The sequence below is a fragment of the Diplotaxodon limnothrissa genome, linkage group LG1 (genome assembly GCF_057381915.1).
Source record: "Diplotaxodon limnothrissa isolate DT_005_m linkage group LG1, D_limnothrissa_male_GT1.1, whole genome shotgun sequence".
NCBI classification, from domain to species: Eukaryota; Metazoa; Chordata; class Actinopteri; order Cichliformes; family Cichlidae; genus Diplotaxodon; species Diplotaxodon limnothrissa.
This window is the reverse complement of record NC_140596.1, coordinates 18,865,374-18,890,041: the sequence shown is the minus strand read 5'-3', so window position 1 is coordinate 18,890,041 and position 24,668 is coordinate 18,865,374. Positions and strand designations below refer to the sequence as shown.

General features: G+C 42.2%; 2 protein-coding genes across 3 annotated transcripts in view; both read left to right on the top strand.

Moving 5' to 3' along the window:
• The first annotated feature begins 1,543 nt into the window (after positions 1–1,543).
• On the top strand, positions 1,544–18,506 carry LOC146639657 (stereocilin). Its single transcript, XM_085354399.1, has 29 exons — positions 1,544–1,643; positions 1,737–2,873; positions 3,347–3,371; positions 3,482–4,052; positions 5,194–6,072; positions 6,152–6,214; positions 6,300–6,425; positions 6,748–6,914; positions 6,995–7,181; positions 7,408–7,523; positions 8,792–8,924; positions 9,016–9,198; positions 9,561–9,599; positions 9,680–9,856; positions 10,028–10,177; positions 11,571–11,629; positions 11,787–11,910; positions 11,994–12,076; positions 12,184–12,319; positions 12,785–12,987; positions 14,741–14,831; positions 14,939–15,110; positions 15,247–15,416; positions 15,725–15,880; positions 16,363–16,505; positions 16,955–17,103; positions 17,346–17,443; positions 18,125–18,272; positions 18,418–18,506. Exons 1-29 carry the CDS (start codon positions 1,544–1,546, stop codon positions 18,504–18,506), a joined length of 5,874 nt encoding a protein of 1,957 aa, XP_085210525.1.
• Positions 18,507–22,592: 4,086 nt separating this feature from the next.
• Positions 22,593–24,668, top strand: part of furina (furin (paired basic amino acid cleaving enzyme) a) — an 84,716-nt gene continuing 82,640 nt past the window's right edge. Inside the window, exon 1 of one of the 2 annotated variants that reach the window (XM_085373149.1) lies at positions 22,593–22,756. The gene's annotated coding sequence lies outside the window, so the exon portion shown is untranslated. Of the gene's footprint in view, positions 22,757–23,196; positions 23,373–24,668 lie in introns of those variants that run through there. The other variant, XM_085373221.1, reaches the window with a different exon arrangement.

Below are 24,668 nucleotides of genomic sequence, written 5' to 3'. Positions count from 1 at the left end.
AGCTGCAATTTAAATATATTACTTTTATATTTTGACTAATTGCAAGCTTTTGGCCTCATGTAGGAATATGAGGTCAAAAAGTTGACTCAAATCAAATATTCCAATCTCAACTGCAACTTTCATCAGATGATTTCCCTCCGCCATGACTGAGTTTCCAGCAGAGAGAGGAGGAACGTATGTGACAGATCCAGTTTCTCATTGCCTATTCCCGTGGTGAATCGAGCCCCGCTGCGCTGAGTGATCGCTGTTCCCCGCTGCATCAATAATACAGGAGGAAGTTATTGTCCCGGTGCAGGCCACAGTATCATACAGCTAAAGCAAGTGGAGGGAGGGGATGGTCCTTTCACTCAACCCTCTAGGGTTTCAGCGCCTGCAGACAGTGGTCTGACTCTGGGGAGCCTGCTCCCGTCCCCTTGCACAGGGCTCAATTGTAAGTTTGCCTGACTGAGGGATAAATGTGTCCAAACACTGACAGCCTGCACAGTCCTGCTGGTCTGGCACTGCTGGTAAGACTACACCCCCAACAAACCCTGTGTCACAAGATGAGTCTCAGCTCAATGGAGAATTAAGCAGCAGGGGGACATGGGACAGTCAGGGGATAGATATCCTGGGTGTGATTAACATGATCCAGATTTTCATGTTCTTTGAGCACCTTGCTGAATGCTGTGACCTTCCTGTAGCCTCGAGGTGCTTCAAAATATACTGGGAGCACCTAAAACATGGGTATGCACTAGTGATGACCAACAAGACTGAGACATGTGATGCCTTATTTCAAAGTAACCACTTTGCCATGCCCATTATCTGCACAGTCAAATGAAGACACACACAAAAAAACAATCCACACAACTAACACCATGAAATACTAATCCAAGCATCAATCTGAACCCCAGAGACAAAGAAAAAAACAGGTGCCACAAATAGTTAAAATAACAGAGTGATAGAGGACACTGGGGGGAGGGGTGGGGAAGGAGAGTGAAAGGTAGAGAAAGTCCAAGCGATGGTGAAATAGAGAGTGGCACTCAGGAAGAGGTCAGTGCAGAGCGGCTCAGTGTGAGGAGGTGTTAGACAAACACTTCAGAGGATACTTACAGGCATGAACGCATAGGAACTGCGGTAAGTTCAGAAAATAAGTTCTCTTCTTTTTGTCTTTAGTATAATTATCATTCAAAAGCATAGTTTTAATGAAACAGATGTATCCTGGTATTCTAAGGATGTACTGAAGTGTGAATATAAGAATCCTGTTTAACAGTCTTTAGATATCCATTCAGTGTAAAATGTGGACCCTTTAAATTTTCAGCCCCAACATTTGTAAGACTTAATTACATTACTGATACTTGTTTTAGCAGCCATGATGGTAAGGTGATGTGGTAGCCAGGCATTAAGGTTTAATATCCCCTTTCCACTGAGACACTTTACTCCTTAAGTCCAACCCCATCACCTAAAATGAAAAAGCATTTCAATGAGGGTTTTGTGAAATCAATAGCAGACTCAGTCTATAGAGCAACATGTGACACCAACGAGTCGCGGTGTGGGCTGGCACGAGATGAAGATGGCTATGAAAGGGTCGGAGGTGGCTGCTCTTAAATTCACAAGCATCATAGTTTGTGCTGTTTTACTCAGACAAGGAGCACCTGAGAAGACAGGTGAGTAGGCCACCAAAACATGCTACCAAATCCACTTTTTTATGTATTTGGTTACTATCTGTTTATTACACAATCTCTGATGCTATTTTATAGGAGGTGGCAAGGAAGACCAGAAATACGCCATTCTGAAGGAGATCATTTCAGAGTGGAGTAAAGGAGGTGGTGCAAATCCACAGAGAGCTCCCACTGAGACAAACACCAAGGATCAGTCTGTGCCCACTTGGATGAGGAATATCGTGGGGGGCTTAAAAACGCTTGGTCTACTTCCCAGCAGGAATATGCCTTCTTTAAACAAGCCAATTAACAGACATCGTCTCTCTGGCTTCCTCTACAACATCTCCATGTACCTTCAGGAGATGGGTGCTGAGTTGGAGGAGGAGCCGGCAGAGCCAGACGAGGAGCAGCTTTGGGAGAAAGTGCTGCATTATTTCCTGCAGTCTGAAGGAAACGCTGCCCAGAATCAGTGGAACGGCCGGGTACCACCCCGGCCCAGCGTTAGAGTGCAGGACTGGTTTCTGTCCCTCAGAGGTAGCCCACACTGGGACTGGCTCCTAGGCCTGCTGCAGAGCCTCATCACTCTATCAGAGCGTCAGTCTCACAGGCCCTTCTTGACTTTCATAGCTCAAAACTGGAGGACAGCGAGTGCTGTGCTGGAAGCTGCTCTTCAGGCTCTCGTCAGCGGGACCTACGGTCAGGCCAGTGCAGGCCTACAAAGCTTCATCTGTGCACTGAAGGGTCGCACTGACTGTGCCTTTAGTGTCAGCTGGCTTCAGCAGCTGCTGCAGTTCCTAGAAACACGCAGCTGGAAGCCTGTGGTTAGTTTGCACCCAGCAGGGGAAGCTGCTGAACACAGCAAGGGCTCGAATGCATTCGGACGTTTAAAGCCCTTCAGCTTGCCCCCTGAGGCCATGAGACAGAATGGGTTGTACGGAAATGCATCCGTGGATGAAATGGTAGCCACCGAGACGGAGGCAAACTCCATGCAAAGCTTGCTGCTGCAGGCTTTGTCACGTTCGGGTGGAGGCGAGCGAGGAGGCAATTTGGCACAGAAAAATTTAGCTCTCGTGCAGAGTTTGGATGGGCTGAGGAGGGGCCTCCTGCACAGGGTGGGCAGTTCTGTCTATGGCAACCTGAGGGAGAAAGTATCAAGAGTCACAATGGCGCTGCTTGATGACGTCAGCAGCCTGGTGGATATGCCACAGCCCAAAACCCGGAGCCGGTGCTCCGCTGGTGAGTATTTATATGAGATTTGGTCTAAAGTTGTTCTCACAATTAGAAGAAATAAAAAACAGGAGTTAAATTTATCTGATGTGGTTAGAAATCTTTGTTTTTTGCATTTAAACACAAACTAACATCAGAATCTTTTCATAATTTCATAATTAAATAAGGTCACACACCCTCTTCCTGTAGTTTCCATAAAAAGTGCTCGTTCAGAAAACAATTTTAACCCAGAGAAACCCCCCAGGGAGAGGACGGTGACAGTGAATGACACTGCTTTAAAAACGCTATAATCATCCTGGCCAGTGAGGGCATCTGTTAATCCTCCCATTGATGTCAGTAACTTTATATGTTGGGCATTGTTAGCCGAGCTGCAGTGTTACATCATCCATGGTTGTGTACTGCAGAAGCTTCCAGCTGCTTTTCCTCTGCTTATTCACTTTGATTTCCAAATAATATTTCCTTTCTTATCGGTCTTCTTGAAGGCGACCTACGACAGCTCATCTTATGGTAAGATATATTAGAAATATAAATGACTACGTTTTTGATTTAATTTGATATATTTTGCATTAAATATCTAGCAAAACAAAACAGACATTGTTCTGTCTGTGGATTTGTAGGGGAATAAGGCACAACGTGATGTGGAACACTCAAGCTTTGGGTGTAAGCTCCCGGGGCCTCCCGAGCTCCCTCCCATTCCTGTCCTGCCCTTCCACTGAAGGAGATGAGCCAAGATCACCAAAATCACCAGCTCAGTCAACCCCAAAAGCCACTCCCGCTGCACGTAAAGCCTCCAACATAAAGCTTCACATTGAACCATTAACTGCACTTAACAGCCAGTCACAAACAGAGACTAAAGAGAGCACCGGTCAGCAGAAGGAGATGGAGTACTCCACCTCTACAGAAATCCTGGAGGCCGCATGTAATGAATCCATCCCAGGCTTGACCGGCGTCTCTAACTTCACTGTATTCCTCTATTGTAAACTGTTTGAAGGTGAGAATGGGTCAGTTAACCCTGCAATGGATCAGATGGAGCTCGACCTGCATGCTACGTGCTCTGATGCAGCCTGGTACCTGTCTGCTGCAGAGGAGGACTTCCTCTGGGTCCATGTCTGCAGCGAGTTCTTTGCCCATGAATTTAACAATACAGTGTGTGCCAACTCATCTTTCTGGCTGCAGAGAGCACATCAGGTAATGGATTACTTTTTAGATGAGTGAGCACAAGTGTCTTCTTGGAATTCAGCTTAGCAAGGAATACAAATTTGAGTTTTGGTTGCCTTTTTTTTAAAATCTTAGCATACAGTCATGTGAAAAAATTAGGACATGCTGTGAAAGCCTGCAAGCATGTTTGGTCATATGGAAATTTAATATTCATTTTAACAATAGTGGGAGGTTCAAATGATAAAACGAAACAATTATAACTGAAGAAAACACATTTTAATGTAAAATGCAATACTTGAGTTAGGACACCGCTGCATTAATTCACATTAAAAATGGCCAAGGATTCGCTCACAGGCGAATCACATCAGTCGCACATGATTAAAACATCCTTACTCAGCATTTTAAAGGAGGCTTGCCCTGTTTAAACCTAAGACGCTGAGTTTGGTGTGCTCCTGACCATTGAAGTGAGAGTGAACACTATCATGAGATCAAAAGAGCTGTCTCAGGTCTTCAGATAGAAGATTGCAGCAGCTTATGAGTTTGGGAAGGGATTTGGAAAGATCTCAAAAGAATTTGAGGTCAGCGATTCCTTCCCAAAAATAGTCTACAAGTGGAGGACATTGACACAGGTCTGGCTGTCTGAGCAAGTTCACCCCGAGAGCAGAGTGCAAGATGCTAAAAGAAGTCTCCAAAACAATGTCTTCAGGCTGTTGCAACTTCTGATGTAAAATGCATGCCTCTACAATCAGAAATCAGACTGCACATGTTTAATTTGCATGGGAGAGGCCAGAGAGAACAAAGACTAGGACTTCTGGGATAATGGGCTGTACATGCAAATAATTCCTCAAAAATCTCACAGCTGAAGGAATTCTGCTGGATTGGAGGAAACCTTCCTCAGACCATGTCAGAGACTGATGGACGGCTACAAGAAGCATCACTGATGCTATTTCTAACAAAGGGGGTAACACTAGCTATTAGGGGGTTGGGTGTCCTAATGGTTTTCACAGTTAGAATACAAACTTTTGTTAATATCGTTTGTTTAATTAATACATTTAATATTTGTTGTTTATGTGCAATTAAATCTTTTGTTTCCAGAGTTAAGTCAAAACAAGATTCTTAATAAAGAACTGAATATTCTGTGGGTTGACTAATTTATTTTGTGCTGTTTCAGGCTGCAGTGACAAAGGACTATCATTTTTTTAACCAGACGAGCATAGATGAGCTGTGTGTGCAGCTTTCAGATGAGTCAATGTGGAATACAGGACTCAGTGAGAACTGTCTGGCTCAGTTGGGCGGCAGGTCTCTCAGTGCTCAGGCTTTCAGACACTGCTTTCTACCCAACAACTCAGTCCTGATCTCATCTCTGTGTGGCACTGACTCGCACCAGTCCTTGCCAGAGGGGAGGTGGGCTGCAGCATACTGTTCCAAAATACACAATGTCTCCCATGATGACACCACTTTGAAGACTTGTCAGTACAGAGAGTGGCCTGTGCAACATTTCACTAACTTCACCCTCCTGGAGCTCTGTGTGCAGACACGTGGACTGAGAGAGTACATTTGTCTGAATGCCACACTCTACTATCAGCTTTTAAGAACAAACCCTCAGTTTGCTGATATCTGTGCTGATCTGCTGGCTGAACAGGAAGACAGGAAGTGCTTCCTCCAGAGGTTTTTTGACATGCTTCCAGCACCTTATGACTTTGACACATCACAGCTGTGCGTGGACCCGGCACCACTGCTGATGGATGTCCTGCACAAGCTGAGCGTGTGTGAGGTCGAGATGGGAGAGCGTGAGGGTTTTTTAGTGGCGCTGGGATATGTGCTGCGAGTCTTAGATTTTATGGTGGGTCTCTCTTCGGGGCTGGACGAGGGAGAAAGAGAGGCAAGGCAGGGTCTGGGTCAGGCTATTCTCCTCTCCAGTCTCATCGACAACACATCCTGGTCCGCACTGCGGCCGGAAGCCTCCACGAGCGTACTCCACACTGTGGGAGTGTTCCTACGCAGAGAGCAGAATGCCACACTAAAGGAGGACCTGCTGAGCTGCTTCAGTGTAAGATGCAGTTACTAACAGACATATTTGTTTAACAGACACACAATAAGTAAATAACCTGTTACTCCTGTTACATCAGCCTGTCCTCTGGGACCTCATCCAGCGTGATGACAACTCATCTGCTCTCAAGGTTCTGCTGCAGGTACTGAGCGTGTGCAGATTTACCCACATATAACACCTCACACATAGACACACTGAGAGTTACATTCAACTGAATCGCCCACCAGGAGTACCTCCAGATGCCAAGAGACAGCATTCGTACTCTAGTGATGTCGGCTGAGAAGGATGCAGTCAAGAGATTTCTCTCCCACATGCATCGAAGCTGGGATCAGCTTCAGGTTGAAACCAGCCAGGTTTGTTCTTCAACTTTTTGTACTTAAATATGTTTATTACTAAAGCTTCCTCTGTGTAAGAAGCTAATTAGCTGGATAAATACACATAAATGAGCCCTTGTTGATTTCACTCAGTAAAACCATTCATCACAGAGTAAGGAGATGGAGAAGAATTGTAATGTGTTTTCTTTCATATGCATTTCTTTTGATTGGTGGTTATTACAGTAGGTTGCACTGTGTTGCTTCTGCTTTATTTGGATTCACGTCATGGTCCATGCATAGTTAAAGAGTGCCAAATTGAATCCACGTCCATTCCTGTCCGGCGTTTTGTTTTCTCTGTCAGGCCTCTCAAAAAGAGTTGCAGGCCATGGAAACAATGACAGCAGCTTTCATCCACAAGTTCCCGCGAGTGACCCCAGAGCTGTTTGTGGACCTTTCTCAGTTCATTCCCTTTATGTCTGTCTCTGACATAATGAGCTTCCCAGCCTCCCTCATCGTCAATGACAGCGTGTGAGTTGTGGGCCAAACGTGGTCATAGTTAATGTAAAACTTCTCAATGTGACACTAACAGCTTCTGCAATGCTCTTCAGATTGACAGCCATCCGTGACCACAGCTCGGGGATGAAGTCCCTGCAGAAAAAGGCCTTTGTAAAAAGACTCCTGCAGTCTAGCGTGGTGGGTGATGTCCCTACATGGCCACCATACTTTCTCAGCTCCATCCTCCCACTTCTGCCTTACCTCCCAGTCAGTCATTTTCAGCAGCTGACATCACAGCAGGTTTGAGGGCATTTCTCTGATTGACATATTCTTACATGACTTTATCTCTTTTCATTAATGAATACCTACATGAATAAATGCTTCCATACACCAACCAATACCAACACGTATGTGAGGTTTTAGAGAAAAGTGTTCTCCACCGCCACTATTAAAGACCTACTTTACCACCATGAAACTTTCTTTTCACTCTGCATGCTTTTTTCGTCATTGTAATCCTCTCGGTCAGCTTGCTCCTTTGGTGGAGTTACTTGGCAATGGCAGTCTGGATGGAGTAAGGGGGCGCCATGTGCTGCGGACCCTCTTCAGTAGGAAGATAAATGTGACTGGTGACAACATAATGAGGTGGGATCCAGATACCTTAAACTTATCCAAACTTATCCATGTCTAGAGTATTGTGCAAAAGTCTTGAGCCACCATTTCTTTAAATTTTGCTTCCGAGGAGTCAGACTTTCTTTCAAAATTTCTGAGTAGTCTAGACCAATAGAGCAATAGTTTTTCTTTTTCTTTGGACATTGGCTGCTTTTTCACTCATTTTCAGACCAGTTCTGTATGTGATCAACCACTTAACACCAGCCTGTGAGTCACTCAGATATACCTGTTTAGGTGCTGCAAAAACATATAATTTATTCCCATTTTGTAGTTGAATCTTTGAAGAAAACAAAAGATAATACAGTTTGACAAGCATGGTCCGTCAGCTGATCCGTCTGCTGTTCACCGAAACCTCATCAGAATTAGACTCAGTGGAAGGGTGACTGCCATTCTTAAGAAAAGGGAAAAAGGGAGAAAAGGCAGAGGTATGCCTCAAGGACTGGACTGAAAATGAGTGGCAACATGTTGAAATCCTCATCACTATGTACAGAGGAGGTTAGGAGAGATAGTCTGAAGCCATCTGTAAAACACGGTGGAGGCTCTGTCATGGTTTGGGCTGCGTTCCAGCCAGTGGTGATGAAGATCCTGTCAAAACTGATGGAAATATAAAAACTAACATCTAATTTTTATCCACCATCAAATAGCATATAGAAAGCATCTGATTGGCATTTTTAAATGTTATTGTTATTTTTTTTTTCCAGAATGACAACAATCCCATACACACTGTTAGTTCAGTAAAAGCAAATGGAAAAAAACACACAATGGATCACTATCAGTCATGGATTGGCCTCCCCAGACTGAAGCAGTCAACATGACTGAAGCATGCTTAAATAAACTGATGCCCCTATTTCCAATTTCCTGTGCCAACTGTAAAGAAATTAGGTATGTTTAAAGACTTTTGCACAATAATATTTCTTTGGTATTGTTTTTGCAAAGGAAGTTAACATGAATCTGGGGTCCATAGTTGTAGCTTAGAGGGCCCACAGCAATTTTCTTTTTTCCCAGAAAGTCAAGCTGATGATGATTAATAACAATAGTGAATCTCATTTTAATCAGACGCAATGCAACATATGTTATCTTTATTGTGCTGTAGTTTATTCATTCTGTAAGGATCTCTGTATTTAGCTGTGATTTATTTCATAATTGAACCCTTCATTTTGAAGTCTATTACAAAAAGCATTATGCCATTGAACTTAATGTTAAATCAAGTGATCAGAAAAGTGAATGAGTGCCTTTTGCAGATTAGGAGTCCTTGCGTGCTACATGGATCCATCCGACTTGGGCTCATATCTTCAGGACTCTGCTGTAGCCTCTGCTCTCTGGCAGCAGCTGTCTCAGTGCATATCCAAGGGCTTTGTCAGTGCCGGTGGCAGGGTGAGGGGCATGGGACAACTTCAGGTTACAGTCTCAAGTATGTTTTCATGGCATGTCTGACTAACTCTGTTTCACTGTGTCTTATGAATAGCTGTCTTCTTGGTTAATACCAGCAGTTCAGACCCTGAATGTCAGCAGCATGGCTCCTCTGGAGCTGTCTGCTCTCAGTGGTCTGCTTCCCCAGTTGGGAGCTTCTTTTCTGCTGTCACTCCCCTCAGATCAACTGCTGGAAGTCCTGTCACAGCCAGGATTACACACATATTCCCCAGCACAGGTCAGCAGGGAATTATTTCTCTTGTCATGCTTATCTTCTTCCTCCCCAAGTGTCACTGTAAATGTATAAATTTGAGTTGCATTTCGACAAAGTTTCCGATTTGTCAGGACAACTTCTAGTTGTTTTTATAAGGTGATGTGAAGCGTGTAGCAGTGGACCCCCCCTTTTCAGAGAAATGAAATGCTAACCTTTACTGAAATATGTAATGCCAGGGATTTTTGGCATAAATGTAAGTCTACTATTAATTTGCATATAACTAATGAAAAGCAGGGAATAAACAGAGATGAAATATGTGTCCTGTGTGAACTTTCTTAAAATGTGGGTGTCTTGTTGGCAGACTTATTTTTTAATGCTCTTTGCAGGCATTTAAAATGTTATCCAAGATTTTGAAGGACACCAACGTAAGTGAAAATTTTAAAAATATTTGTGCTGAATTCCGTCCAGCTGCACTCTCACCTCTGAGTTTTTCTCCTCCCGCCAGCTCACCATGGAAAAACTGTGCCGACTGAAGCCGTTACACTCCGGTCTCTCCCCTGCTGTGCTCAGAGACCTCCAGTGGGCTGAGATCAGTGAAGCTGTCCACTGCCAGTGCTGGAGAACATTGCTAACTGAGCTTAAGCCTGGCCATAGAGCCATGCTATACAATGCAATGCAGGAGGTGACGGAGCTTTGTTTCTTCTCCTCTGCTTCTTCTCACTTTTCTAATCTTATGGTTTATTATTTCCCCTCTGGTGCTGCATTGAGTAAAAAAGACATTTGAGCAGGTTGTGACAAATTAGATTCAATAAAGCATAAATTCACATTTCTTATTGTGGTTCTGTTTCAGCAGGCTCTGCACAGAGACACAAGGAACACCACTCTGCAGCTAAACTGTCTTTTACCATTTGTCCCTCTGAGGGAGCTGATGCAGACCATGAGTGCTGAAATCATTTCAAGAAGCATCAGCGTGTACAGGGACATAGACTGGTCGCCACACCAGGTGCACCCTTTTACTTTAATCCCTTTTTTTGCGTGCTGTTTAACATCACATTCATATAACAACAATAGCTCTTTTACAAAAGAAGAAACTGTTAGCAGCTTCAGTTTTCGCCCCCATTAATCTGCAACTCATAGGATATGCTTCAGGAGGCCCTTTCAGGATATTAATACTCCATTCACATCAGCTGCCATCAAGCTAATTAGTTTGGATGTTGTACAATGATGTGGAGGAGTACAGCATGAATTAATAATTGGCTACCTTAAAGGGGTTTTGTCACAGCCAAAATTGTTTTAGCCTGCTTTCACCACCTATTCTCAGCCCAACAAGACTTCAGTCAAACAAATGAAGTTCCTTTTCTCTCATTATCTTCCCTGATATGTGCAGTAATTGGACTGATCATTGGGTCAGTGTTAAACCTTAAATTTCCTCTTAAAAACAGTACTAAATGTTTATATGAGCATTATGAATTAAACACTTGTCAAAGTGATCTTAAATTTCACCTAAAACCAATACTGCTGCATATATATAGTATAGAGACATTTATGATTTCTGGGGCTGATGCCAGGTTGTTTATGCTGGTTTATTATGAGGATCACTCTACAGATTAAAGTGAATCTACAGTGATAAAATCTTGACTGTTCTACACATACTGCTGGCTGTTTGCTCCAATTCACATTTCCTCTAAGCTGGTAGCATAATTTCTCTTTTACTTTGCCATGTTTACAGTTGCCCTTAGCTGTAGTGGAGAAAAATACCATCAACAGGAGGCAGAGCATCTGTGCTCATATTAGTCAGTCTCACATGAAGGAGGAAACTATCGTGAAGGACTGAGTGTCATATACAGTCTCCTTCTATTATGACGTGCTACATGGAAAAAAAAGGATAGAATGGCAACTGAGCTGAAGTCACGTTTCTGGTTAAACAACGTGATGACACTATTTCTGAACTAACCTGCAATATGATTTTCATATTGTACAATATACAGATGATATCTCTGGTTAACCAGCGTCTGCTGATAAATATCCTCCAACCAGTGTGTGTGCATATAGAGTGGCTAAAATAAAAATTGAACACCAATTTTCTAAGTATATTTCTAGAGGTTCTATTGATGTGACATTTTCAGCAAACGTCTGTAACAACCCATCCAATTCACACATGTAAAGAAGTCAAACTATAGATGTCCATAAATTATGTTATGTGTACAAATGGCAATACTAAAGTATATAAGGGACCAATTGTTCATCACCGTTTAGGGAATTGATTTTTATTTTCCTGTTGGGGCTAAAAAAAACTTGCCTTATTGTAATATCTGGAAACTGGTTTGAGTTTCTTTCTTGATTTTAAAGAAACGCACAGTCAAAATGCTGACTCATGCTGTTCCTTTTCTTTACAGACTCAGTTTCTATTCAGTAAGATCCATGAATTTCTAAACATTACCAGCAAGTCAGTGAGGTAGGTTTCACCCCAGCCAAAGCACTGATTTAATAATTCATTTAATATTTTGATTGCAAGCTAAAATAAAAACACAACAGAAACATCTGAAGTTTCATTTTCAGTCAGACATCCGCTTAGAAGACAGTCTAAATAATGACTTCTTTCTCACTCATAGAGATCTGGGTCATATCGCTGGTGGAATGAGCTGTGACTTTCTGAAGCTCTGGACCAATGATACAGATTTTGTAGAGCTGCTTCAGTTTGTTAGTGAGCTGCCTGGAGGCACAAGACCTGCTCTGGTGAGGAATGTGAGCCATAAAAATTTATGTTTCCATGAAAATGCATTTTTTCCCTGTACTAACAAGTTCAGATATGCCACCAGCGAAAATGTATCATAGAGGAACTGAGAAGACAACCTAAACTCGACCTCAATATTTTGAGTTCTGCGTTTTCTGCAACATTGCCGTAAATATCACCTCCTTATATTTGTATTTTACTCTTTTTTTCTGAATAAATGTTTTACTGTTTCTCTCGGGTGACTGCATTTACACCCATGCTCTGCTCTTTTCCAGGGTGACCATGATAGAGAGACTCTCTAATACATCCCTCAGAGCCATTTTGGACCACGTTCAAGCACAGTTTGCTGATTTTCTCAGACTGCCACATTATAAACAGACCAATTTAGCCGAGAAGGCCTTAACTGAGCTGGTAAAACACCCAAAATAACAGCTTATCATGCAAGATGGGCACAAGTTAACACATGTTTTAGCACATTTTAGACTCTCTGTTGCTGTAGGAAGTAAACTTTATCAAGCTCAAATACCAAATTCTGCAAATTCCCAAAGTAATAAAATTCTAAACCATTATAATGAGAATTCAGAGCAAACCGAAAAGAAGAAGAGCATTTTCTCGATGAGTTAAATCAGGGCTTCAGTTAGTGTTTGTGTGTCGCGTATTTGATTTGTTTTAACTCATTAATTTTGCAGAAAGAACATTTGTGTGTTCAGGCTTTTCAAGCAGGCGGTTGTAGTATTTAGAGAAAAACAGATGGAGAAAGTGCTTCAGAACATAACCCGCCTTTATCCTCTCAGCAGCTTTTCACACAAGTGAAGTCATTTCAGTGTGAAATCCTGGTAATCCGGGACGTCTCTCTCTGTATGTCGTGCTCCGCAGGGCTCTTCTCTGTCTGAGGGGCAGATTGATGGCACCGCTCTGGATACCCTCGGACCTTTGCTGCCTTTCTTAGACAGGGACAGTTTGGCTCTGGTGGACAGACGAGCGGTGGCTCTGCGGCTGGAGGAGATGAGAAATTTCTGCCTTCCTAAAGAGGCTCTGAGGGATATCAGTGCTCTGCTCACCCAGAAAGAACTGTTTGGGTAAAGCAACACATGTGTAGGAGTTTTAACACCTCAAGATAAGAATTTAAATATTGTTATTATTATTATTTTGGATTTACACAAACAAGCAGCATAAGCACCGAAAAATGAATTAATTAGAAAAAAAAGGTCACACCATGAAAAACTTAAATCGAAAATATATCAAACAGCACTGTGGAAGTCATGAAATGTAAGCCTGTAAAAATATATGTAAAGAAATCAAGCCCACCACATCATTTTTTAAATTTATCATATCTTTTATAAGTTGAAATATACTGACATAAAGGTCACGACTGCAGGATCAGCACACTCTCTTTTAGTTTCACTCCATCTTTTCTCTTCTCCTAACCTATCGCAAGTAACTGGGCACTAGTCTCATAAATATCTGTACGATGTACAGACAGATATCGTACAGACAATTTATGTGATAGTTCAATCTGGACCGCAATAGTGCTGCTGCCCAGTGCTGTAGCAAATCGGATATTTCACACACAAATAATGCACCAGCTTGGTTGTCTGAATCATTTTTGTACATTTTAGCCCCAACTGATCTCAAGTGACCCTGAAACCAGTACATACAATAATAACCTGTTACAAAATACCACCTCCAATTCAATTCAGTTTCGTTCATAGAGCACTAAATCACAACGAGAGTCGCCTGAAGTGGTGTTATAGCGACCCTACATTAATACAGAGACGACGCCCTCTAAGCAAGCGCATGGTGACAGCGGGAAGGAAAAACTCCCTTTTAACAGGAAGACACCTCCAGCAGAACCAGGTTCAGGGAGGTGCAGCCATCTGTTACACATAGCTGGGGGGCAGGGGAGGGGGACAAGACAAAAGACACTGTGGAAGAGAAACAGAGACAGATAATAACTAATGGTTAAATACAGTCTGCAGTCTGTCAAGCTGAGGATTATTCCGAGTGAAATGAAATGAGTGGTCTCATTATGTGGCCTCAACTTTTAACAATTTGCAAAACAAAGCTTCTTGGTCCAAAATACAGTAAAATATACTAATCGTCTTACACTGACCTGCAAACTTTGTCTTTCAGACACAATCCACATCCATTTGTGGAGAGTAGAATAATGGTGTAAAATACAAGCCCATTTGGGAAATCCCAGCACTGCTCCTGCACTAACACGTGGATTGTCACAATTCGGAGGATTAGGACCCAAATGTAAACTCAGGAGACGAGCAAGATTTAACAACTGTCAGCCGTTTAATGAGGCTGGGTGTAGAAGTCCCACACAGCAATACAAAATCCACAAAGGCACAAAGAGAATCACACAGGGCTTGATAACTGGTTAAAAAGACACTGAGACGAAGAACCAAGGAATGACAGGACTATATATACTCAAACACACACTGAGGGCTAGAGTCACAGCTGGAGAAACAACATGTAGATGAAACTAATTATGATTAAAGTGCAGGGAGAGAGCGACTTACAAAATAAAACAGGAAGTAAGAAATAATAACTGAACCTCTGTGGATGCAGAGACAGGAACATTAAGCTAACAAAACATACTAACAGAACACATACTCAGAACATGAGAGGAACAGACTTACAGACTTACTTGATAAACATCACTAAGACCCCGAAACTCTAAAAAAAGAATATAAATCAAATCCCAGACAATAAACACAACTCCTAAATTTCAAAGAACTAATAAAACCCCGGCTCCACAACCCAGGATAATAAGAGATTTCCCACTTTAAGCAGCAGTAATGAATACTTATTCTTGTTTTCCAGAGAGCCATCCAAGTGGCAAATTGGAGATGTAGAACATTTGGGTCGACTGGTGTTTGCTCTCTCAACGAAGCAGATTAACTCCATTCCACTGGTAAGCAGCAAAAATCATTCAAATAACTACATTTATTTTACTTTCACTGGCTTTCTTGGAGAGATTTTGACCTGCAGGAATTCATAATAAGGGTTTCTGCTGTACAGTCAGTGCTGAATAAAGACACTGTGGAGCAGGTCCTGGTGGGTCAAAGGCGCTGGGAAGACAGCATTACTGGTGGCGTGTGCATTACCCAGTGTATTGACCAGCATCGCCAGAGACAGCAGACTCAGAGCCTCATTCGGGGCATTGTGAAAGCACGGAGCCGGAGGGCAAAAAGTTCAGTAAATGTTTCTTTAAGTGCATGCTCTGTTTAACGCATTTTACATAGCTCTGTTAACCAGAACATATAAATGCCACCTTTTAGCATCTTTTCACTGAATCCGCATGTGTGGGTTTTTTCTTTCTTGAGCAGTGCCGGTTCCAAGCTGTGCAGACATTAGAGGGACATATCCTTCAGCTTGGACATCCACTCAGCTCAGCCGAATGTCACAGGAGGAGCTGAAACAGTGCGTAGAGGTGTTTGGTCAGGATTCTTTGCTGAGCTCAGAGCAGCGCCGGTCACTGTGGGTGAAACTCAGACAGGTCAGTTAAACTCCACTTACAGGACCATCCCCCACAGCACTCAAATTGTCCTCCTCTTTATATTTCTCTGTATATATCATCCCTTAAGATTGCTTCAGGGTCTGTCAGAGCGGGACTCTTCTGTCTCTCCTTCATGTTTAGATTTTGACCCCATGAGGTGGATCTAAAACAAAAGTGGTAGCAATATATGTTCCAAAAGTGTGATCAAAAATCTATAAGAGGTGCTAAAGAATTAAAATAATTGTGAGATATAGAGGAAAAAAAATAGACTGTTGTGTCTTAGCTAAAAAAACCCCCATTCAATCCAGTTGTTGAGTCCAGTGAGAGAGCTGAGTGAAGATCAGGTGCTGGAGCTGGGCTCACTGGTGACTGAAATGCGAGAGAAGGACCTGCAAGACACTAAACTCTCTAATCCAGGTGTTTTGGCACATCTGGGCACACTGACAGACTGGAGCCCTAAAAAGGTGAGCTATTTTAAAAAATTATTTATTAATTTATTCTCTAAAACAGATGGGTGACAAATTAAAGTAAAACCAGCCTAAACTGTTGGCACTGAATCTATAAGCATGTGAAGTTTTAAAGAAGGGTTTGAACCGGGTTCTTCTGTGTTTTGAAGTTTGAAAATAAAGTCCAAATCTCCCATAGGGATGCAAATGGGTTCAGATGTAGAGACTCTGGGCTCTATTGCCCGATTCATGTCTTTTGCAAAGTCTTCAAATGATTTAGTGTCTGCCACCAGGATCATTTATTTCATTATGGGATAAAGATAGTCACTCACACCATGGGTATGCAGACCATGTCAGCATACCCAGTGCATAAGATTCACTGACTGCATTGTTGAAGGCTTTTCCTTTGAATTTGACCCCCAAATTTATGAAAATAAGTTGCAGAATCAAAACTTGAGTGTATTAATATGAAAATTTGTGGTTCCTGTCTGACTTTTCAGATGAGAGCAGTGATTTTGAATGTGCTGCGGAAACGCAAACTTAAAGTGGAGCAGTTAACAGTTGTTGATCTGGCAGCGTTTGGCCATCTGATCTGTGGTCTGCATCCCTCTGAGATAAAAAAACTGAGCCCCTACAACTTCAGGTCAGTGATATAAATTGCTTACCCACACTACATGCACTTAGCTCTAGCTCTAGCTACAACAGAAACATGTAAAAGCAAGAAGGAGGAAACACAGCGATCCAACTTTATAAACAAATTATCCAGCATATGTACGGGAACAATCACAAACTGACAGATGTCAAACATAGCTATCAGCTTAGTTTGACATGATGGGGGAAAAAAATATCTGTCAAATAATGCTACTCTCACAATCTGTCAAAGTAATAGCTCATAATGAAACTCCCTCCTGCTGCAAAACAAAACTATCTGCTGTGGTTTTATGAATAAAAGAGCTGATATCACATGAACCTGCTAGCAGATGCTAACCAACAGCAGGCGGGAGCACGATACTGAGCAAAACAAAGCCAGTGAAAACGTTTTCTAATCTTAAAGGAGGAATAAAATCTTGAATCTTTCCCCCCAAACTGCAGTATGGCTGTTGTGTTCCTGCGGGAGACATCCCTGCCATGCACAGAGCAGCAGATGGAGGCATTGACAAGCTGTTTGTCCAGACCACAGGCCTTTGGTCCAGTTAATACTTGGGGACCAGAAGTTTTCACTGAAATTGGGACGTTGGCAGGTATAGTAGAGCATAATATCCCTTGGGTGTAAACTCTTTTTGATTAACTTTTTTAAAAATTGTTTCTTTTTAAAGAGGAAATGACAGCTCTTGGATGGATAGGTACAATTAAAAGTATCCCTGAGGGTACAGGCTCGGAAGTAAGAGGAAATGTTTCTCTACACTCCTCCTGTGATGTGACATGAGAAACATTAATTATCTCACTATAGCGCTCCTCTCTCTCTCTCTCCCTCTATGTCCAGCGGGCCTGCCAGACATGGTGCTGTCAGCCCTGCTACAAGAACAAGTGGGGGGAATCACCCCTGAAGCTATCGCCCTGATATCACCAAAAAAGATGGCAGTGAGTTTCATCACTTGTTTTAAAGCCGATTTTTAGCTCCATAATTTTATTCTTAGATCCAGTAGAGTAGCTTTGCATGATTCACAGATTAAAATAATCCTTATGTTTTTTATTCTGGCCCTTGGTGAAGCAAGCAGTCTTAGGTCATTTCCCTTTAAGTCAGCTCTCTTCTGATTGAGTGCCCTCTGCAAACAGAAGGTCTGCAGAGCAGGTGGGCAGTGATTTCCTTGCTTACAGCTGGAGACATCTATGTATCTGAGACAATCATTTTAAGGACATGCATAGCCAAGAGCTCTCTCTTTTTCACATGACTACATATTCAGTCATTCTCTTTTATCTTTTTGAAAATGATGAAAAACATTTTTTTAAGCTTGTGATTTTCATCAAATGAATATTAAATAAGTAAATATCATAAATAATGCACTAAATTACAGTGGGCCTCAAAAGGGTTTGTCTGTGATTTTTAATTGGACAGATAAACAGAACAGGATAGTTTTTTTTGCTGTAATACACATAATATAACATTTTATTTATATACAAATTACTGAACTCGCCATAAAAATGTGCAACTCTGGAAATAACTGAGAAATGTCAAATCAAAGAAAACCTGATGCCATGTAATGTCTGCATTCCTGGAAATGAAAAATATATATTTTTTTGTGTTGGGTGTGCGCCTGACAGGTGGTGTTTAGTGCAGTTCAGTTGTCATGGTTGAGTGTGGAGCAGGCGTGGGCTGTCACTGAGGAGCAGTGGGCAGAGCTGGACAAGGAACAGAGACATGCTGTTGGATTAGCTCAATACGAAGGAGATGTTCTGCTGGAGCTGAGAGGCGGGTGTCTTTAGAAACAATACAACTGATAACCTCCCCCATATTTAGTCTGTTAAAGCCACTCTGCATGATACTTGTTTCTGATAAGCACTGAATAAGATTTGTGTTTTTGTTCATGATGTATTCTGTTCTCCTTCTTCCACAGGAAGAAACTTGGCTCCAGCAGCCCTGAACAAAGACATCTTCACTTTATGCTCACTGGCTTTGCACCTCTTCTTGTGGCAACTTATTTAAAAGACTGGAAGAACATTTAATTGTCCCTTTGACCTGGTATCATCATATTTGTACTTCAAATAAATAATTTGAACTGTTCTGTTTCGTCTGCGTGCTATTCCTTTAACTTGCATTGCTCTTGATTGTGCTTGGCTGCACATGTTTCTCTCTTATGCGGGTTATCAGCTTGGCAGAATATAAATGAGTTTATGTAGGTGTTTTGTCTGTAATGTTCTTTTGTTAGAACAATCTCGCTGCAATAATTAATGTTTGACAGAGGATAAGACTTTCAGAAATTTGAGATATTTCATTAATACACCGTGGTCTATACACTCATCAGACAATTTATTAGGCTCTGTATGCTGCTACTGGGTTGGACTTGCTGCAAATCTGTTGGTTGCACATCCATGATCTGAATCTCCTGTTTCATCACATCCTAAATGTGCTCTACTGAATAGAGATCTGGTCACTGTGGAGGCCATTTGAGTACAGTGAACTCTTGCCATGTTCAAGAAAGCACTTTGAGATGATTTGAGCTTTGTGACATGGCCCAAAGCAGCCATTAGACGATGGATAAACTGCAGTCATAAAGGGGTAAGCCTGTGGTGTTTACACAATGCTCAGCTAGAACTATGGAACCTAAAGTGAGCCAAGAAAATTTTCACCACACCATTACCGCGTCACCAGCAGCCTGAACAGTTGACACAAGGCAGATTCGTTCAATGCGTTCATGCTATTTACTCCAAATTCTTACCCTACCATCTGAATAATGCAGCAGAAATCAGTACTCATTGTACCAGGCAATGTTTTTCACATCTTCTATTGTCTAGTTTCAGTGAGCCGGTGTAAATTTGCAGTCTTAGTTTTCGCATCTTAGCTGACAGGATTGGCATGTGGTGTGGTCTTCTGCTGCTGAAACCAATGTGTGCTCTTCTGCACTCATTTGAGTTACACATGGATTATACTTCCGCATCAGATCTACGTCATAACTTAGGCCATAACCGCAACTTCATTTTAACCCTACACCGCAACCTTCTATGTAACCTGACGTGCACCTCCTGAGAAATGTAACTACACGTCGGGTCAAGGCATTCCACAACAGTCTGAATGGCGTGGAAGGTTGCGCGCAGGGGTAAAAGGAGTTTTTCGGTTACTACATAAATTAGGGCGTAGATTTCACACAGAAGTCAAAATCAAGCTTTACTGTTGCCTTCCTATCAACTCAAAGCAGTCTGACCTCTGACCTCTTACATCAACAAGGCCTTTTCACCCAAAGAACTGCTGATCTGCTGGATATTTTGTGTGTGGGAAAAATTCCAGTAGATCAGCAGTTTCTGAAATACTCGGACGACCCTGTCTGACACCAACAACCACGCCACATTCAAAGCTTTCTTCTCAATTCTGATGTTCAGTTTCAACTTCACTTTGATCATGTCTATATGCCTTTTCAGTTGAAAAAACAGGAAACAAAGCCAAAAAAACAAGTCACATGAAAAAACTAACTTTCAAAGTAAAAGAGGCTGTCACCACAAATAGGTAATAGCTAACGCTGAGAATTAAGACTGAAAGAAAACATGATAACAAAGAAAGTGGAACACAGAAGGCACAAGAAGTGGAAACCACAGGGACCACGACAGAGATGAAGCCTGCAGACTCTGCCCACCATGATTCTCTTCCCCTATCAATTACCCCGACTATAGCTGCATAATAATAGATTCTCAATCCTGTCAGAATGCTGGCTGCTTCTCAAAAGGTAGCAAGGCACAACTGCACACTATAACACGGGCACTGTGTCAGTGAAAATAGAGCTTTCAGTGCGCTTAAAAGATTTCCCCCCCCCTACAGCAGGATTTCATTTCATTTTATGAAATGCTGCATATTTGATGGAAGAATCCTTCAATACCGCAGGATATGGCCTTTGAGTGTGCCCAGCTTACCGTCTCTGGACAAAAATGCAATCACGTCATTTATGAATCTTGTATAAGCTTTGCAAGACAAACTCAATTTCTTTCATTTCTCTAAACAAACAACAAAAAACAAACAAACAAACAAATACTCTAAAATCTGCAGAATATGTTATTGTTTTAACTTATCAATAAAAATAAATAAGTTAAAAAGAGATAAGGGATAAAAATGAACATTTCTGTTTTTTTATTGTATTACTGAACTGATCACTTTCAGTAAGTCAGTAATTAAAAGATGTAGCCTCAGTTAGCCATTGCTACAACCTTTTAGCTGTCATGATTTGAGACTTTAAAGTCTAAAACTGCAAATTGTCTGAATATTCACTTCAGTGTGTTAACTTTTAGGAGTGGGTGTGAATGTGAAGTGTGAGTGTCTGTGTTGCCTGTGATGACATGATGATCTCTCTGGGTTTTACCCCTCTTTTTGCCCTGAGTCAGCTGTGACAGGCCCCCAGTGAGCTGAATAAGCACTCATGGAAAATGGGTAGTCAAGGAAACAGGTTTGAGCGGAGGCACCGTTGAATAGTTTAAACTATGCAACAGTTTAACATTTGATGAATGCAATAGCATTTGAAGTGTTTGCTCCATAGACTGTTGCAGGTGGCCTCACTAAATTATTGAAGGATGCTGATAGAAAGAGGCAAGTGAGAAACTGAACCTAGAGCCCCAAGTTCACTGCTTATCATTTGGTTTCTGATTTAAGAAATGGGCCTGCCCATCGGGACCTGGAGTAGGTTTAAAATCCTGCTTTATGCTGGAGGTTGTTTAATAAACTGGGTCCTGTATAATCTGAAAAATAGTTAATAATTTTTCTTGATATTATGTTAATTTTTTTCCATTATTTTTGAGGTAGTGTGTTAATTTATTAAAATGCTCCATTAGACAGTTGACAGAAAATGTAGTGAGAGAGATGAATTAATGACATGCAACCCTGGTGCTGAGTTTGTCCCCATATGGAAGGGAACCAGGCACTGGCTTCAGGGGCAGCCCACATGGTGCATGCATCTAATTAGAGTTGGGTTAAATCTGACACAGAAAAGCAGGGACTAGTCAGTATTATTAACATATGAGTTTTCCATCCATTCATTTACTTCCACTTATCTGGTTCAGGGTTAGGTTGGAGCCTACCCCAGCTATCATGGAAAGAGAGGCGGGGTACTCCCTAGACAAGTCGCCAGTCTGTCCCAAGGCTGACCCACAGAGACAGACAACACACTCACATTCACACCTACAGCCAATTTAGAATCACCAGTTAACCCAACATGCATGTCTTTGCACTGTGGGGAAAGCTGGGGTACACGGAGACCCTCCTACGGTGAGGCGATAGGGGTCCTCCTTGGTCTAAGCCAGTCACCTGCATGCTTTGAGGCAAACCCAGGTGTGCTTTGAGATTCTGTGTAAATGTAAATTTACTATACTGGTATACATCAAAGGGATTGATTGTGAAGAATTTAAACAGAATCAAAGTCCTTTACACTGGAAGGTAATCAGGAGAAAAACCCAATAATCCAACAACTCCGTATGAGATAGCCCCTGTGAAAGTGGCAAGGAAAAACTCCCTTTCAAAAGGAAAAGACCTTGGACAGGACCAGGCTCTGGGAGTGGAAGCATCATGAGATAAAACAAACAAACAAACAAACAAACTATTAGAGTTTGTGTGGAGAAAACTGTAACAAAGGAAATTATAGCCATCAGGCTTGGACCAGATGCTGCAAATGTGCTTTTTAAAACGCAGTGAACCTGTTTCAGATAACATATAGGTTGTTTTCCACATATGCCAAAAGGTCATAATCTGCACCGTGACATAAAATATGTTTTGTTTTTTTTTTTACCAACCATTTAAAGGTTAAGGAAGCTGGTAAATTAATAGGCCCAACAGCAGTTTTCTCAACTACAGTAAGCTTTATTGGCATACAGTCACGCACACGTAACAGATTGGCCTCCACTGCGTGTTTTTCACTATAATAAATGACCCCTCTAGGAATCAATAGCGTGTTTGGCAACTGCCGGACACAGCCTCTGTGTCGGCATGAGGGTGCGACGCCGCCTGTGGCCGGCAGGTGGGGCTGTAGCAGCGCCGCAGCTCGGTAGTTTTCCTCTAACGTCTCCGCTACATTCACGGCCGTGACGTATTTCCTGGGGCTTGTACGGACCACTCAGCCACACACCGGAGGGTTATCATGACTATTTATAACCAGCAGTTCGCTGTTATCAGTTTTTTTGCGGTTTCGTCGCGTCGTCGTCGGGTCTAACACCGCGGTGTGAGGCACCAATAAGCCGTGTGGAGCAGGATGTAAACGGCAGCTGGTAAGTTGAGCCGTCGGTAAGTTTCCTGTCTGCTTTAGCTTGTGTCGTTACTTGTTTGGGCTGCCAAGTTTACCGAGCCCTCGGTGTCAGGACCACCGGGTCCGTGACACAGGGCAGAACCGGACGACGTGTTGATGTTTTCTTTTTGTTATCCTGTCAGTTTGTGGGTGTCTGCTTGAAAAGGGGGGAGACCTCTCGCCTATACATACACACACATGCCGAGCTGACGTCGACTGCGCCGCGTCCGGTTTCTGTGGTTGTTCCTGCGGAGTGGAGGAGAAAAAAAAATCGTGGCGTTCGTGATCCGTGCTGTGAGGAGTAAAATGTGAGGAAATGCTCGGCAGGGGCGGATGAGAGAGGGGGGGAAAAAGGGGAGGCACCTGTGAGACGGAACAGCCCAGCCTACCGCGGCGTCAAGTTTGCGTTAATCGCGGCGCGGTTACAGTTTCAGACATATTTGTCAAGCGCAGGAGTCCTCATCGGATCAGCTCAAACCTCTTGCTCCGAGCCAAATTATGACAGCGTGTTGTTGTCACGGACTTAACCTGTGAGTTGCGTTTAAGCGACCGCAAACTCCGCCGTCAGCTGACACACGAAAACCTCTCAACTTTAGCTGGTAAACATCAAAGCGTTTCTCCCCCCCCCCCCCCCCCCTTTTTTTCTTGGCATTTAAGGCCCGAGAAAGAAGTTTTTTCCTCCTTCTTGATCTGTACTGCAGTTAATCTCTGCTACCGTCTTCTGAAGGCTAAGTACTTGTTGTTGCCACATGCAGTTTATAGGAACTCTTGTATATCCAATGCATATGGAGACTGAGACATACAGTTTGCTTTGAGTAATGTCTTGATCAGCTATTGCTGTTATTTTGGCAAATGTGAGTAGTTTAAATGCTGTTGTATTTACCTCGCTGTCTGGCCTGCTTTACATGCAAGTCTTGTACAGTTTAAGACATAATCTGGATTAGCTTTCCCTGAAAATCTCGTTTGGGGTTTATGAAATGTGACTGAACATTGAATATTAAGTGTCACACTATATGCTGCACTGATCGTGGGAGCTGACCTGCTTTTGTTGTGCCTCTGTGTTTTCCCCATTATTGTTACACCTACTGATAATTTTACCTCTCTGCTGTGGCAATATAGAGCTGCTCATCGTTATGGATAAACATAAAAACAAGCTGTAAAGCTCCTTGCATGCAGTGACATGTACCACATTACAAAAACACAATGCATGTTGTTTTGAATGCAAGCATTTGATGCTTTATAGATCTGAGCAAGCTTTTCCTTATGTCAGATTTTTAACGGAATTCATCTGTGCACTTGGCTCTTTTAAGAAAAATTAAAATGTAGAAAGAGCTCTCGGGGTCAGAAAAAAAATATTACAGAGGTGTTTATATGATACATTAATGCTGAAATTGAAGCAGGAAGTCTGGAGAAGTAGTTAGATGACAACACTGGAACAAAACGCATGTTGGGGGGTGCAGATGAGCAAGTTTTTTTTTTGTTTTTTTTTTTTGTGTGTTGCTTGCAAGCACTAATAGGGCAGAGTGATAATCAGTCTTCCAGTAACCCCCAAATAGGTTTAATAATAAAAATTATAGCTCACTCCTAAAAAATGATAGCAAAGCACATGATATTCTGTGGACAATGAAGGTTTTGTTTTGTTTTTAGAACTGGGAACACTGCACTGATGATGTGTTTGGTTATAGTTGTGTGTCTAAGAAGGTGGGATACGCAAAAAATGGGAAAATGGTGAGAACATGCACCCTGGGGATGAATAAAAAGCCACCCCTGCTATTAGAAACCTGCATTCAAGAGCATAAACAATAACAGGAGAGGTTCAGCTTGGATGTTTTTCATTGTACTCCTGGCATGTTGAATGAAAGGGTTTTATACTTGCAGCTGTGCCAGATTTGGGT

Excerpts from the sequence above, each read along its gene's own strand:
- LOC146639657 (XM_085354399.1), top strand. The coding sequence starts at position 1,544 with ATGAAGATGGCTATGAAAGGGTCGGAGGTGGCTGCTCTTAAATTCACA. Across the intron at positions 6,215-6,299 it reads CTCTCAAGGTTCTGCTGCAG|GAGTACCTCCAGATGCCAAG; the intron begins GTACTGAGCGTG and ends ATCGCCCACCAG. Across the intron at positions 15,111-15,246 it reads ACGGAGCCGGAGGGCAAAAA|TGCCGGTTCCAAGCTGTGCA; the intron begins GTTCAGTAAATG and ends TTTCTTGAGCAG.